At 46.8% G+C, this 14,988-nt stretch overlaps 1 protein-coding gene across 1 annotated transcript in view; it reads left to right on the top strand.

Annotated features, from left to right (window-relative positions):
• SFXN5 (sideroflexin 5) overlaps positions 1-14,988 on the top strand; it is a 93,177-nt gene that overhangs the window by 27,959 nt on the left and 50,230 nt on the right. The window contains 4 exon segments of the mRNA XM_066317541.1: positions 4,960-4,986; positions 6,402-6,456; positions 8,044-8,069; positions 14,433-14,486. Of these exon segments, the coding sequence (XP_066173638.1) occupies positions 4,960-4,986; positions 6,402-6,456; positions 8,044-8,069; positions 14,433-14,486 (162 nt within the window).

Here is a 14,988-nt window from a genome sequence, read left to right as displayed (position 1 = left end):
TTAATGTGAAGATTTTAGGAGCAGGGCCGTAAAAGCTCTGGTGGGGAGATTTCCTGTGAGGAACAAGAAGAGACGTAAGATGGAGTTATCTCGTTTTCCAGGTTTTTCAGCAATGCCACACAGCAAATTCCACATCTGGGAGCAGCTGGAGTTGTGCTGGTTTTTTCTCCCCCTTACTTCAATCATTTAAACAACTGGGATTATTGGAAGAGCACATCTGGATTGGAGGCTGTCCCTCCCAAAGGGCACAGGAAGGGAGCTTGGTGCGCTCCGGGAGGAGCTTTGCTGCATCCCACGTTCTGCACCACCCAATATTTGGAATTCAGTGTGGGCTGGGTGATCCGAGCTGTGCTTTAATAAACCTCACAACCCCCGGAGTGTGAAACCACTGGCAGCTCCTGACGGGGTGCAAACTCCAGGCTGTTACCTCGTTAAAATCCGCATTTCCTGGGTGCCTGGTGAGAACATCCCTGGTGGAGCAGGGAGGGAACAGCTTTTGGAATGGAACTGGCTGGACAGATGAAATAAATTAACTAAAAATACTCATTTTGCGACGATTTCCTCCCCAACCTCGTCCTTCCAAAGGGGATTTTGTTGTGTAATGGTGCAAAGTCCAAAACCCAGGCAGACCCCACTAAAGGCTCTCTGCAGGACTTAAACTTCTGGGTTTTCCTTTCTGTGTTGGGCTCATCTACCCTGTGACTCCTAATTAGTTCTTTGTCTATAATTGTGCCTTGTCATTATGAGTGATTAATGAGTGATTAATCAATGAGGGCTTTTCTCCAGGGAGTTATTCCTGGCGTAGCACCCATGGAGTTGGGATCAGTTCTTACATGGTGGCACCAGGTGGCTTTGAGCTGAAGGAGGATTGGCTTGGATTAGAAATGAGGCAGAAGATTTTTATGGTGGGGGTGACAAATGAATTCCGGTCTGTGCATGCAGGACTGTGAAATGTTCCCGTGTTTAATAGGAGGAGGCTCATCCATTAAGGAGAACTGGAACCCTCCGTGCTGTTTTTATAGTGACAGGTGTTGGTGAAGTGATTGGGGCTGGATGGATTCTTTAAATAAATTCTTTTTTTTTTCTTTTTTTTTTTTTTTTTAAACTATCTCTAAGCCGCAATTCTGCTGCTAAATAAGGATTGCTAATGAATGTCCTGACAAGCAAAGATCACATCTATTCCCAAGATTTATTCCAGTCTCTGTCTCCTCACCACAGCTTTGGTTCTCTTCAGATCCTGGTGGTCTTTGAGACCCTGCCTTAAACATCAGAATTATATTGAGGGTGATGTTTCTGGATAACTGAATTCAGCTCCTGAGTTCATAAAATCCCAGAATCCTGGAATGCTTTAGGTGGGAAGGGACCTCAAAGTTCCTGCCATGACAGGGAAACCTTCCCCATCCCAGGAGGATCCAAGCCCCAATGTCCAACCTGGTCCTGGACACTGCCAGGGATCCAGGGACAGCCCCAGCAAATCTGGGAATTCAGCCCAGCCCCTCCCCACCCTCCCAGCCAGCAATTGCTGCCCAAGATCCCAGCCCAATGTCCCCTTTCCCAGTGGGAAGCCATTCCGTGTCCTGTCCCTACATCCTTTGGAAATTGTCGCTCTCCATGTTTCTTGTTGGCTCCTTCAGGTCCTGGGAGCTTTGGGTCACCCCAAAGCTTCTCCTCTCCAGGGAGAACAATCCCAGCTCTCCCAGCCTTTCCTCCCAGCAGAGCTGCTCTATCCTCTGATCCCCCTGGAGCCTCCTCTGAACTCTCCAGCAGCTCCAGGTCCTCCCTGTGCTGGGACCCCGAGCTCAGGGCTTTAGGATGCTGCTGCAGGTGGTTACAAATGTGGTGGCTCCTCCTCGAAAAAACTGTAGAAAAATCAGAATCCTGGAAAGGATGGTTGGAAATCTCTTCCATGAGGCCTGAAGGATCTGAGACCACTTGTGCAGAGCCTGGAGCTGATTGCTCCCTGTCCATGAGGCAGAGCCTGATCTGACCCCTCTGGTCTCCCCCTGACCTGACCCAGGGGAAAGCTGCCCCAGGCTGGGGAAAAGTGCCCATTCCTGCCTGCTTGGGATGCAGGTGGATGCTGGAATTCTGGAAAGTTGGATTTGGGGGTTTTAGTGGGTACCTGTGAGTCAAGGTGTAGGACTTAGGGTGTTGTCTGAGTCCTTCTTCACCTTCTTCCTTCTTCTTCACGGGTTTGGGTGGTTTTCTGTAACTGGGTGAAAAAGGTCCCCATTGCGGGCCTTGGGTGGTCACTATTGGGTCAGAAATATAAATAATACAGGTGTCACCTCGTTGCTGGGTAATTAGCAGTTACATAACCTTGGAAAGAGTTAAAAGCGCTCCATTTTGCCTCACTTCTCTAACCTGCTAGTCAGAGCTCACGGCTGGTGAGCCTGTAAATAGAGAAGAAATAATAAACATCCAAGTCTGAACACGAAACCCGCATTTCCTGTGGATTAATCCCGACCTGGGCAAGGAAAAAAGGAAGGAAGAACCTTCACAGTGGAGAGTGGAATCCTGGGATAACAATTCTCCAGCCCTCTGCTCCTCCCTGGTGTCATCCCGCCCTTGAGCACCCAAAAGCTGAACAGAAGCAAAGCCCCTGTGGCGCTCTGAGCCATCCACGGGAAATCCTCCATCCCAGGGGAGCCTCCTGATGGGGCCGATCACATTCAGCAATCCTGGACCGAAATCTAAAACCCAGCACGAACCTGGAGTGGTTCCCTGTGCTCCAGAGGAGATTCCCAGTGGGGTGGATGAGGTGGGAACGTGGCTGTTCCTCCAGGATGGCCGGAGAGGGTGGGAATGAAATCCCAACAAAAGCTAAGACTCCTCTCCCGAAGGAGCCCCGGGGCTGGCAGGACTCGTCAGAGAGCTGGAGCTGCTGGAAAACGCTGCAGACAGAAGAGGAATTAGAGGAGAAAGAAGTGAAAATGAGCTGGCAGAATCCTGAGGTGACTCATCAGGTGCATCTTGCGAAGTCTCTTTCGGAGAAGTAATGAAACCGCGTGTTCTAACAATATTTGCACTGCAGCAGGGAAAGGCATAAATATTGGGATCAATTAATGAAATTAGAGAATTTGACCAAAAAAGCCCTCGTGCTGGCTCAGAAACCATCCCTCTTCCTTTTTGCTGGTGTCAGTGCCTGCAGTTGGAGAGGGAAATCCCGCAGTTCTGTTTCCCACCCCGGATAAAGGGGATCTGGGCAGCTGTGGGGTCACTGGGATGGGCTGGGAAGGAACCTGGAGCCCCAGGAATTCCACCTTCACCCCGTGGAAGTTTTCCAGCTGGTGGGCAGGCAGAGACCTGCTGACTGTCTGGCCATGGAGCCTCCTTCCCTTTGGGTTTTGGGATTTAGACCCACCTGGTCTTCACCACCCGCAAGGATTGTCCTTTGTGTGCCCCAACCTCTGTGATTCACGTGGAAAAAGGGGGAATGGTGATTTTCCTTAGAAAGGGAGTTTTTCCTCAGGAAAAAGCCTGTGTCTGTGTGACATTCAGATCTTTAGTTCCTCGTCACAAGCAGTGGAGTTCATCACAGAACTTCCTTTTGGAGCGTGAAACGAATTGAGAGTGAAATTTGGGGTTGTTGGGACCAGTGGGTCAATTAACGCAATTTATAGCAGATTAATTACCCTGTTCCAAGAGCATTTTAACGGATTCCTGTTTTGGAATGGCAATAAACCTGGGGTGAGGGATGAGACTTAATTAACCCCCTGGCCATGACGAGCCCCTGCTCTGCAGGGTGTGCGCCAGCCCCTGGGTGGCTTTTGGTGGGTAAACCAGGAGCCAAAAAGAGCCATCACCATCCTGGGATTCAGCAGCAGCCGGAGCAGAACTCTCCAGGTTCTCCTGCCCCGGGATTGGCTCCGGCACAACTCTCCTTGGAATAATTCCCCCGGTTCCTGGCGGCCTCCACTCGAGAGGATGTTGATAAATTGGAGAGAAGTAAAAGAGCCACGACGGTGGGGAAAGATTGGCAAAGGAGCCTTGCCAGGGAAGCAGCCAGGCTGCTGGCTCGCAGAGAATTTGTTGTTTTTTAAAAAATTTAAATGGAGGTTAAAAGGGTGGATTTGCAGCTCCAAGAACCTGAGGGAAGAACAAACCCAGACAGAGGTGCTGGGGCTGACCACGAGTTTTTAACAGCAAAACCCAGCGTATGCTGGGACATTTCAGAGTCCTGGATTTCCACCTCTCTCTGGAATGATGCACATCAGCATTTGGTTGGTTTGGAGGTTATAATTTGGGTTTAGGTGTCGCTTGTGGACGAAACCCCTTTGAGAAGGAAGGATGAACTCTGTTCCAGGGCATCTCTGGGGTCAGTGTCTCCTCCTGCACCTCCCAGAGGATGTTTCCTCCTCGGTGCTCATCCATCCACACACTGTGAGCCAGATTTGGGGGTTTGGAAGCTGTCAGGAGGCATCAGTGAAGAGTTTTAAATGAGATTTTTTTTTCCCCCTCTCTGTGAGCATTTTTTTCGGTGCGTTTAAAAATGAAAACTGGTGGCTGTTTCTTCTATTTATTGGAAATGATATAATATTTGATATTATTAAAGCCCAGCGTTTATTTGAAGAGCTCCCTGCAGGGATTTGCCCCACCTTTGTTCCCCAGCAGGGCTGGATTTCCGCAGGAAGCTCATCCAGGGAGAGGCTGTGCTAAATTTACCTTGCAGCAGAGAATTGGGGATTTGTAAAGCTCTGAGGTTCTCTGCCTGTTCTTGTTCTTCCTTCCCATTTAACACAAGTTGAATATTGTCTCTTGCTGCCCTGGCAGGTGTGAAGGAGCTCAGGTGTGTAAAAGATCTTTAAATTCATCCTGGCAGGCTGCAGAAAATGAGGTTTTTTGTCCCAGTCCCTTGTGTTTGTTTATAACAGCAGCTGAAAGATGAATATTTGGGATAAAACTACACTGGTTGGTTAGGGTTTTTTAAACATTTAATGTTCTCTTTTGTTTTTCCAGCTGTGGGGAGCTCAAAAAATCAAACAGGTAATACACTTTTAAAATATTTTCAGTTTGCCTTTATTATTTTCAAGTGTTGCTGCTTTTTCCCGTCCTCCCTCCTTCCCTTTGCCAGTTGCTGTTTTGCCTTCCCATGGAAATGTAAATGCAGAGAACACTCTGCCACCAAAGAGCCTGATTTTTTTATATATATATATATATATATTTATATATTTTGATGTCTTCATTTTCTCCTTCCTGTCTAGTCAAGAGCTTTCTTGTTTCCAGTTTTTTTGCAAATAGTTTGACAGTTCCTTGGGAAGGTTTGTGCCTGTGCTGTACCTCCCTCCCTGCAGTCCCAGATCCCTTGGGAGTTGATTTTTTTTTCCTTCCCAGTTAATTCCAGTGCAGCTTCCTGGGCTTGTCAGAAATTTGGGGGGGGGGGGGAATGTGGATGAAAATGGGCCAGGTGAGCTTTGCTGCCGCTAATCAGTAAATCAAATTTAGGATTTTTTGGGAGGTTGAGATCTCCAGAGGCTCCAGGTCTGGCTGAGGAACTGTGGGCGCACGTCAAGGGTGGATTTTCTGGAAAATCTGGGTCCTGTGTGGGGTTTTTTGGATGTCTCTTGTGGTGCCATCCAGAGAGGGCTGGGCCTGCCTGTTGTCATCCCAGCTGGTGCTGGAGCAGCTGGAGAGTTCTGGAATGGGATCCACTCTTGGATATGGGGTGGGATCCACACCTGGAGGTGGGAAGAAATTCTGGAATGAGATTCCCACCTGCAGATGGCGAGAAGTTCTGGAGTGGGAGCCACACTTGGAGATGGGGAAAATTCCTGGAATGGGATCCACACATGGAGATAGAGAGAATTCCTAGAATGAGATCCACACCTGCAGATGAGGAGAAGTTCTGGAGTGGGATCCACACGTGGAGATGAGAAGTTCCTGAACTGAATCCCTCCACTGTGTTTGGGCCTCGGGGGTTTCCCCTGGGGCCCCCTCTGCTTCCCCAGCAGGATAAAGGGATTTTTCTCCTCATTCCCACCCCAATCCACAGCCCTGCCCTCCCGTCCCTCTGCCACAGCCAGGGCTTTTCCCAACTTCTCCACCCAGCACATTCCAGCCTCAGTGGAGGTGTTGCTGAAAACAGGCAGGGACAGAAAATAATTTCCCTTTTCCCTCCTAAATCCGCCTTTCCTGGGGTTCAGGGACAACTTTTGGGGACACAGAACCAGGAAAAGAGCCACTCTTTGTATGTGAGGGTCAATAATTTCCTCCTCAACGATTAATTGGTGCTGAATTACTCCAGGGGAGGGGTTTTGTGGAGGCTGCTGAGCCCAGAGTGCCTTTGGTGGGATCCAAATGGGGGAGGTTCCAGGGTCCCTGTGCTCAGAGGGGTGTTTGGAGTTTAAAGTGGCTGTGCTGCGCCCTGCGCCCTCACAGTGTCTCTTTGGTGACATTTCCAGGCCATCATCCACCCCGACACAAACGAGACCATCTTCATGCCTTTCCGAATGTCAGGTACTGTTTGTCCTGGTTGCTTCACTTGGAATTGGTATAAAATATCAGGGGAAGGGCTCTCCTCTTTTTGAGTTGAATCTTGTCAACATTTAGACCAAGATCAGGAAGGAATTCCAGCGCCAAAATCCCTTAGGAGGCGAGGAAAATGAAGATTTTAAATTCCACTTCTAATGCTTAATATTTTCCTTTTCCCTTCTTCCTTCTTCCTTTTTCCCTTTTTCCCTTTTTCCCTTTTTCCTCTTTTCCCTTTTTCCTTTTTCCTTTTTTCCCTTTTTCCTTTTTCCTCCCTTTCCCCCCTTTTTCCCCTTTTCTATTTTCCCTTTTTTCCTTTTTCCTTTCTCCCTTTTCCCCTTTTCACCCCTTTTCCCCCTTTTTCTCTTTTTTCCCTTTTCCCTTTTGTTTCCCATTTCCTTTTCCCCCTTTCCCTTTCTTTTCCCTTTCCCTTTTTCCTTTTCCCTTTTTTCCCTTTTTCTTTTTTCCCTTTTTCCTTTCCCTTTTCCCCTTTTCCCTTTTCCCCTTTCCCCTTTTCCCCTTTTCCCTTTTCCCCTTTTTCCTTTCCTCATGGAGGAGACAAGCATTTCCCGTTTCCCCTGGATCACAGCCAGAGCCTTTTCTGGCATTTTTTGAGGGATCTGTCACTATTGGGAGCATTTTAAATTTTACAGTAAAATGGCAAAACTTGCTGCCCACAACTTCGAGGGTGTAAACCACAGGTGAGCAGCTCCATCCATCCTCAGTGGATGAAGAGGAAGGGGCTGAGCGGGGTTTATTCCCCAGGAAAAATGGGATGATGCCTGTTTTTTCCATGTGTTATGATATCTAATACCTCAGTACTGGGATTCCAGGAGGGATCAGCTTCTCTGTGCCTTAATGAGCTGTTTATTAATTAAAAATTGCCTTCCCTTCCCTCTTTGGGGTGTCAGATCCCCAGCAGCTCTTCTGGGAGTGCCAGTGCAGCTTTTCCAGCAGATCTATTTAAATAAACAGGATATTTCCATGTTTTTAGGGTGTAACATCTCCTGATTGGGGCACAGGGGAGAATTAACAGGGTTGGGGGAATTGTGCTCAGTTTTTTTGGGGGATGATGACGAGGGTGAAGTGAGGGGAGAAGAGCCAGGACCCTCTGCTTTCCTTGTCCTGTGTTTGTCATCCAAATTTTCCTTTCTCTCGGGTCTTTGCCCTTTTTGGTTGTAAGTTGGATCCAGGAAGTGAATTCAGGAATTCACTTGGAATATTGGGAAAATGCTCTGAGACCTTCTAGTGGAAGTCAGAGAGATGAATTATAATTAGCACAGGAATTGGCAGCCACAGCAGGGGAAAAATGTGAAGCGTTTGATGATTTTTTTTTTTTTTTTTTTTTTTTTTTGTGGTGCTCAATAAGATTTGAGGAAAAGATTTTGGAGAGCTTGAAAAGCAAATAAAGGGTGGAGAAAAGCCAGGAGGAGGCCGCAGTTGTTGGTTGGTGCATCAAGTGGAGTTTCCAGGATGTCCCATGGTGGTGGTAGGAGTGGCTTCTCCTCTAAACTGGGAACATTAATTCAAATTCATTAATTTCTTTTTTTTTTTTTCTTTTCTCCCCCCCACCAGGTTACATTCCCTTTGGAACCCCCATTGTAAGTATTTGGTTGTGGAAACAGAAAAATAAAAGTATTTCTGAGCAAAATTCTCCACATTTCACCCCAGCACCTCGTGACATTCCCACAGGATTCCCTTTTCCTTTTAACGAGGGTTCCACCATGGAAAACCCACCCTCTGCTGGAGGGCCTTGAATCTGTAATTAAGGGGTTTTATCTATTAATATTTTGGGGTTATTTATCTGTTATTTGTCAGGTTATTGATGAATTAACCCAGCCTCTGGTTGAGGGTATTTATCTACTATTAAGATTATTTATTTACTAATATATTTGGGTTATGTATCTCTTAATATATTGAGGCTATTTATCTATTATCTATCAGGGTATTGATGAATTAGCTCAGTCTCTGAGGTTATTTATTTATCTACTATTGAGGTTATTTATTTAATATTATATTGATGTTATTTATCTATTACCTATTGGGTTATTGATGAATTAACCCAGCCTCTTTGAGGGTATTTATTTACTATTGAGGTTATTTATTTATTCATATAGAGAAGTTATTTATCTGTTATCCATCAGGTTGTTGGTGAATTAACCCAAACTGTGATTGAGGTTATTTATCTACTACTGAGGTTATTTCTCCATCAATATATTGAGGTTATTTATCGATTATCTGTTAGGTCATTAATGAATTAGCCCAGCCTCTGTTTGAGGGTATTTATCTCCTATTGAGGTTATTTATTTATCAATATATTGAGATTATTTATCTATCAGGTTGTTGATGAATAAACCCAACCTATATTTGAGGGTATTTATCTACTATTGAGGTTATGTATCTGGTAATATAATGAGGTTGTTTATCTACTATTGAGGTTATTTATTTATTTATCAATATATTGAGGTTATTTATCTACTATTTATAAGGTTATTTTTGAATTAACACAATCTCTAAGGTTACTTATCTTATTATTATTATTGAGGTTATTTATTATTAATAATAATATTTATTATTATTATTGAGGTTATTTATTGATTATCTATCAGGTTATTGATTAATTAACCCAACCCCTGTTTGAGGTTATTTATCTGCTACTGAGGCTATTTATTTATTCATAGAGAGTGGTTATTTTTTATTAAATATCAGGTTATTTTAACCTCATTTAACCCAAATTAACCCAGCCTCTGTTTGAGGTTATTTATCCATTTAACATCATTCCCACAAACCTTCTTCAGCACCTCCATCCTTCCCTCTGCAAAGCTGAACTCGTTACTGGCAAAATGCAACTCCTGCAACTCTCAGATTTCATTTTTGGACACTTTTATCGTGCATTTCCATGTTTTAAGGCTCTTTCTCTAGTGTGAGGAGTCCTGCAACTCTCAGATTTCATTTTTGGGCGCTTTTATTTTGCATTTCTGTGGTTTAAGGCTCTTTCCCCAATATGATGAACTCAGCCCTGTGCTCTCGTTTGGGTTAATTAAAGCAGAGAGGGCTCTCCTGAGCTTGTCGCTGATTTGTCCGTATTTTTGGGGAATTTTTTGAGTGTTTGGGAGAGAATTCTGCCCCTTCTCCTCCTCCTGAAATGCCAAGTCAGCCAAACAGGAATGATAAAATCAGCTCAGGTTTTTTTTTGGGGGGGGGAGGAAACTGAGGCAAAATTTACCCACCCAAATCGGTGTAATTTATCCTCAAAGCCACCAGCTCTTGGTTCAGCTCATTGGATCATTCAAATGGCTGAAGGAGCAAATTACACTGAATTTAATCTCCTTAAATTGCTGCTCTAGGCTTGGCTCAAGGTTGTCACCCTTCCTGAGGAGGTTGGGAACCCCAAAAATCGGGCTCAGCTGTTTGTTGTGGTGGGCGAAGTCTCGGTGGGAACTTTGTGTGGGGCATTTTGAAAGAAAAGGTTAAACAAAAAACGAGTTAACGATCAAATTGACAATGAAATCGGCCCAAATCCAGAGCTGTCAGAGGAGCCGAGAGCTGTCAGATGAGCCCAATTTCAGGGAGCTGTAAAGGATAAACTGGAACCTCTTGTCATTTAGAGGGAAAAAAAAATTAAAAAAACCCAAACGTTTCAAATGTTAAAATTAAAATGTAACATTTATGCCAATCGATCTGTGAAATTTAGTGACAAAATTGGCAGCCTGCTCCAGCATAAAAACAGTTTGAGTCTTGTGTTCCACAAAGGGGGATGGGATTTCCTCAAGAGAGGCTGTGTTGGGCTGGGGCTGGGCCGTGCTTGTCCCCAGGGAGGATTTGTCCCCAAAGGGGATTTGTCCTTGTCCCCATGTGGGATTTGACTCTGTCCCCAAGGTGGAATTTGTCTTTGTCCCCAGGTGGGATTTGTCCTTGTCCCCAGTGGGATTTGTCCTTCTCCCAAGGGTGATTTGTCCTTGTTCCCAGTGGGATTTGTCCTTGTCCCTTGGTGGGATTTGTCCTTGTCCCTATATGGGATTTATCCTTCTCCCAAGGGGGGATATGTCCTTGTCCCCAAGGGGGTTTGTCCTTGTCCCCAGGGAGGGATTTATCCTTGTCCCCAAGGGGGCATTTGTCCTTGTCCCCAGTGGGATTTGTCCTTGTCCCCAAGGGTGATTTGTCCTTGTTCCCAGTGGGATTTGTCCTTGTCCCCAGGTGGCATTTGTCCTTGTCCCCAGGTGGCATTTGTCCTTGTCCCTATATGGGATTTGTCCTTTTCCCCAGATGAGATTTGTCCTTTTCCTTGTCCCCAAGGGTGATTTGTCCTCTTCCCCAGGTGGGATTTGTCCTTGTCCCTATATGGGATTTGTCCTTGTCCCAGGGGGGTTTTTTCCTTTTCCCCAGGTGGGATTTGTCCTTGTCCGCAGTGGGGGATTTGTCCTTGTTGCCAAGGGGGATTTGTCCTTGTCCCAAAGTGGGATCTCTCCTTTTTCCCAAGGGGAATTTGTCCTTGTCCCAGTGGGGGATTTGTCCTTGTCCCAAGGTGGGATTTGGGGTCAGACAGACACCCCAGAGCCATGAGTGGGGTGGGGATGAGCAGTTTAGGGCTGTCCCCCTCTGCAGCCCCTGCAGGGTAATCCACTCTGGATTATTCCCTTCATTGGGAAGAGGAGGAGGGGTTTGGGGAAATAATGGGATCTCCCTTGACACCTCCAAATCCCGAGAATGTTTGTTCTTCCCGTGGCACTGCCCTGGGCTTCCTATGCTCTGAAAGGAAAAAATTGCCCTAAACCAGGGAAGATTGCCTGAAACCAGGGAAAAAATGGCCCCTAAACCAGGAAAAATGGCCCTAAAACAGAGAAAAAATGGCCCTAAACCAGGAAACATGGCCCTAAATCAGGAAAAACGGCCCTAAAACAAGAAAAATGGCCCTAAACTGGGAAAAAATGGCCCTGAATTGTCCTTTCTGTGTGAGGTTTGGGGCAGACCCCACAGCAGAGAGGGGACAGGGAAGGGACAGGCTGGGCTGTGTTGGAGTGTTTGGCTTTGACCTTTTCCCCCATTTCCAGCCCAGCAGAGACAGGATCCAGCCTCTGGAATTTTCTCCCTGCAGGGTTGGGATGTGCAGAGCAGCTGCTGGGCTGGAGCCTCTTGCCAGGGCTCTTCCCAGGGGAAGATTTATTTATTGGCATTTAGGAAATTGTAAATGTAAAATGTATCATTTAAGATGATACATTTAGACTCAACTTGGCCTTGAGGACAAAGTCCTGCTGCCACCACAGCTTTTAGCACCTGATTTTAGCCCCAGCCATCTAAAGTCAGGGGGGTTTTTTAGGTTTAAAGCACCTCTAGGGAACCAGGTGGGAATTTGGGACTGGAGGTTACCCCCAATCCAGGCAGGATTTGGGGTTTGAGCTGGGGCTGCTCAGAGCTCCCTGATGTCCAAGGGGTGGCTTTGGGGCCACCAAGGGCCCTTCACACCTGAACACCAGTTAAATCCTGTCGCTGACACTTCACCAGTGTTCAGGAGCTCTTTTTTTCCCTTTCTTTTTTTTTTTTTTTTTTTATATATTTTGTTTTCCTTCTTAGTTATTTTTTCCCCCTGCCAGTAATTAAAAGTGAAACTGTACATTTCTTGACAGACTCTTGCACATATGGAGAGTTTGCATTTAAACGTGCCTCTTTCAGTCATACAGATTTTGGGTGCTCTTTTTTCTCCTTTATTTATTTTATATTTTTTTTCCTTTCCCCTCCGCCGGAATTTTCCCCACCCGGCACTCAGCCCCGGCCTCTGCTTGGCCCTGTTCTTCCCCAGCCTCATCATCATCATCATCATCATCATCCTGCTGAGGTTTTTTTGGGGGCCCAGCAGGCAGCCAGGGGCCAGCAGGGTCCCGGCCCCCTTGTGCCTTCGTTTGGGGCTGCGTTAATTAACGCCGAGCTCCGCGTGGGGGGAAACGCAGCCGTAAATTAGTGGGAGCTGGCGCCGGGCCAGGGAACAAAGTCACTGCAAACTCAAACCCCAGAGTGGGAGGAAAAGCTGGAGGAGGAGAAGGGAGACGAGATGGGAACGGAACGAGGCCGCCCGAGCCCCCCAGTCCCCCCTTTTTGTTTTGGTGTTGTTTCTGTGGATTCGGTGAATTCAGCGAATTCTGTTTCTCCACAGCCCAAACGGGGGCATTTCCTCCTCCTCAGATGTGTGGGGATGGCTCCAGCTCATCCCTGAGACAGGAGAGGTCTCTCCCATCCCAAATCCCTGGGAATAAGTGGAGAGGGAAAGGCCGGGGAAGGTGTGAGGGTGGGGAAGGAGCTCTGGAGTTTTCCTGCCTCGGAGACGCTGGTGGGCATGAATGGATGGGATTAAAGGATGGGATTTTAAACTCAAGATTTTATTTGCTCTGTGGGGTATTGCAAACAGGAAACATCTCCAGGGATTTGGGGTGTTGAGGGCACAGGGAGGGAGGAGTGAGGGCAGGGGTTCTCTTATCTTGGCTGTTTCATGCTGAGAATTCGTTGGCCTGTGTTTATTGGGTTAATTGTTGGGATCTCTCTGCCTGGATCTCTCTGATCTTCTTCAGCTCCTTGTGCTCTGAAAGGAAAAAATGGCACTGAACCAGGAAAAGTTGCCTGAAACCAGGAAAAAAATGGCCCTAAATGAGGAAAAAAATGGCCCTGAACCAAGAAAAATGGCCCTAAACCAGGAAAAATGACCCTAAACCAGGAAAAAATGTCCCCAAACCAGGAAAAATTGTCCCCAAACCAAGAAAAATGGCCCTAAAACAAGAAAGATGGCTCTAAACCAGGAAAATTTGCCTGAAACCAGGAAAAATGGCCTTAAACCATGAAACACAGCCCTAAACCAGGAAAAATGGCCCTAAAACAAGAAAAATGGCCCTAAATGGGGAAATAAATGGCTCTAAACCAGGAAAAAAATGGCCCTAAATGGGGGAAACATGGCTCTAACCAAGAAAGATGGTCCTAAACCAGGAAAAAAGGCCCTTAAATAAGAATAATGGCCCTAAACAACAAAAATGGTGATACTAAACCAAGGAAAATGTCCCTAAACCAAGGAAAACGTCCCTAAACCAGGAAAAAGGGCTTTAAAACAAGAAAAACTACCTTAAACCAGGAAAGATGGCCCTAAAGCAGGAAAGATGACTCCAGGGCAGGTATTTGGTGTGTCAGAGATGGGATTTGCAGAGCTGTGTCCCAACCCAAGGACACCCTCAGGCCCAGGACACACCTGGGTGGCCTCAGGTGCTGCCATGGGTGACCCTGCAGAGCCTCTGGTGTCCCAGAGCAGGTCTCAGCAGGGAACATCTGGCCAGATGTGCTGGGCCAGGCTGCCCTGAGCCTCGGGGGACAGTGACCAACAAAGATTAATTAATTAATTAAAATCAATCCCAGGCTCCCAGCCAGGAGCAAAGTGCTCCCAGGTGGCTCTGCTGTCCTCAGGTGTTCCAGACGGATTTGTTCCAAACAGGGAATGTGCCAAAGTAAAATAAGATCCAGGGGTCCAGAGGGATCCCTGTTCACATGTGTTACAGAGGGATTTTTTTCCTGGTGCCCCAAACTGGGAATGTGCTAAAGGAAAATTAAAACCCTCCCCATGCCAACAGTGACAGCTTTGAACTCTTGCCTTGGTGCAATGTTTCCCCTCAGAAACACCTGGATTAAGGAATTGTTTGGAATTTAATGGGCTCTTTGGGCAGTGTCAGCTGCCAGGGGATTTCATCATAAGCAGTGATTAAAGGTGCAGATCTTCCAGGGGAGTGGCATCAGTCAGTTCCACCCCTGGAAAATGGAGAGTTGCGAGGCTGATAATGCCTGGGATGAGAAAAATAACGGGAATGAAACCAAGCCAGGAATGAGGATAATTTATGCAAGTCCCTGGAAATCAGCTTGGCTGTTTGCAGGCCTGGAAAAGCACGGAGAGCAAACCACGGATGCTTTCAATAATGAGAGAATCTCTCCTCTTGCAGGTAGTTGGTCTTCTCCTGCCCAACCAGACCCTGGCCTCCACTGTGTTTTGGCAGGTACTGCTCCTTGGGAAGGGTGGGAATGTGGGGAGGGAAGAGCTGAGCTTTGCCCAGTGGTGCTGTCCCTGTCCCACCCTGGCTGTGCTTTAGGGACAGGATGTCCCTGGATGTGTTATGGGAAAGGTCTGGGAACAAATCTGGGCTCCCCTTTTCACTCCACACCTTCCTGTGCCGTGATGAGGAAGAGGCAGAACAGGCCAGAACCAAAAATCAGCTTTCTGGAGCTGCTTTTTCAGGTGTAAATGGTCCTTCCATGTGCACACCCGTGGAGATGTTGGCTCTAAACTCACACACCTGCCTTTGGGAGGATGAGGAGCTGGGATTTTTCTTGGGGAAGGACGTTGGGAGGGGAACAGGGCTCGGCATGATGGGAGACCCCATTCCCAAGAATTTTGGGAACAGGTGTGCATGGAAAAAACCTTCTTTCAGCCTGCTACAAGAACTCTGGGGGAAAATAATCCATGTGTAGGGAGCTGCTGGTGTGATTTCCCACTAAAAT

The sequence above is a fragment of the Sylvia atricapilla genome, chromosome 4 (genome assembly GCF_009819655.1).
Source record: "Sylvia atricapilla isolate bSylAtr1 chromosome 4, bSylAtr1.pri, whole genome shotgun sequence".
Classification (NCBI taxonomy): domain Eukaryota; kingdom Metazoa; phylum Chordata; class Aves; order Passeriformes; family Sylviidae; genus Sylvia; species Sylvia atricapilla.
Note: the sequence above shows the minus strand (reverse complement) of the source record. Positions and strands in the feature narration are given on the sequence as shown.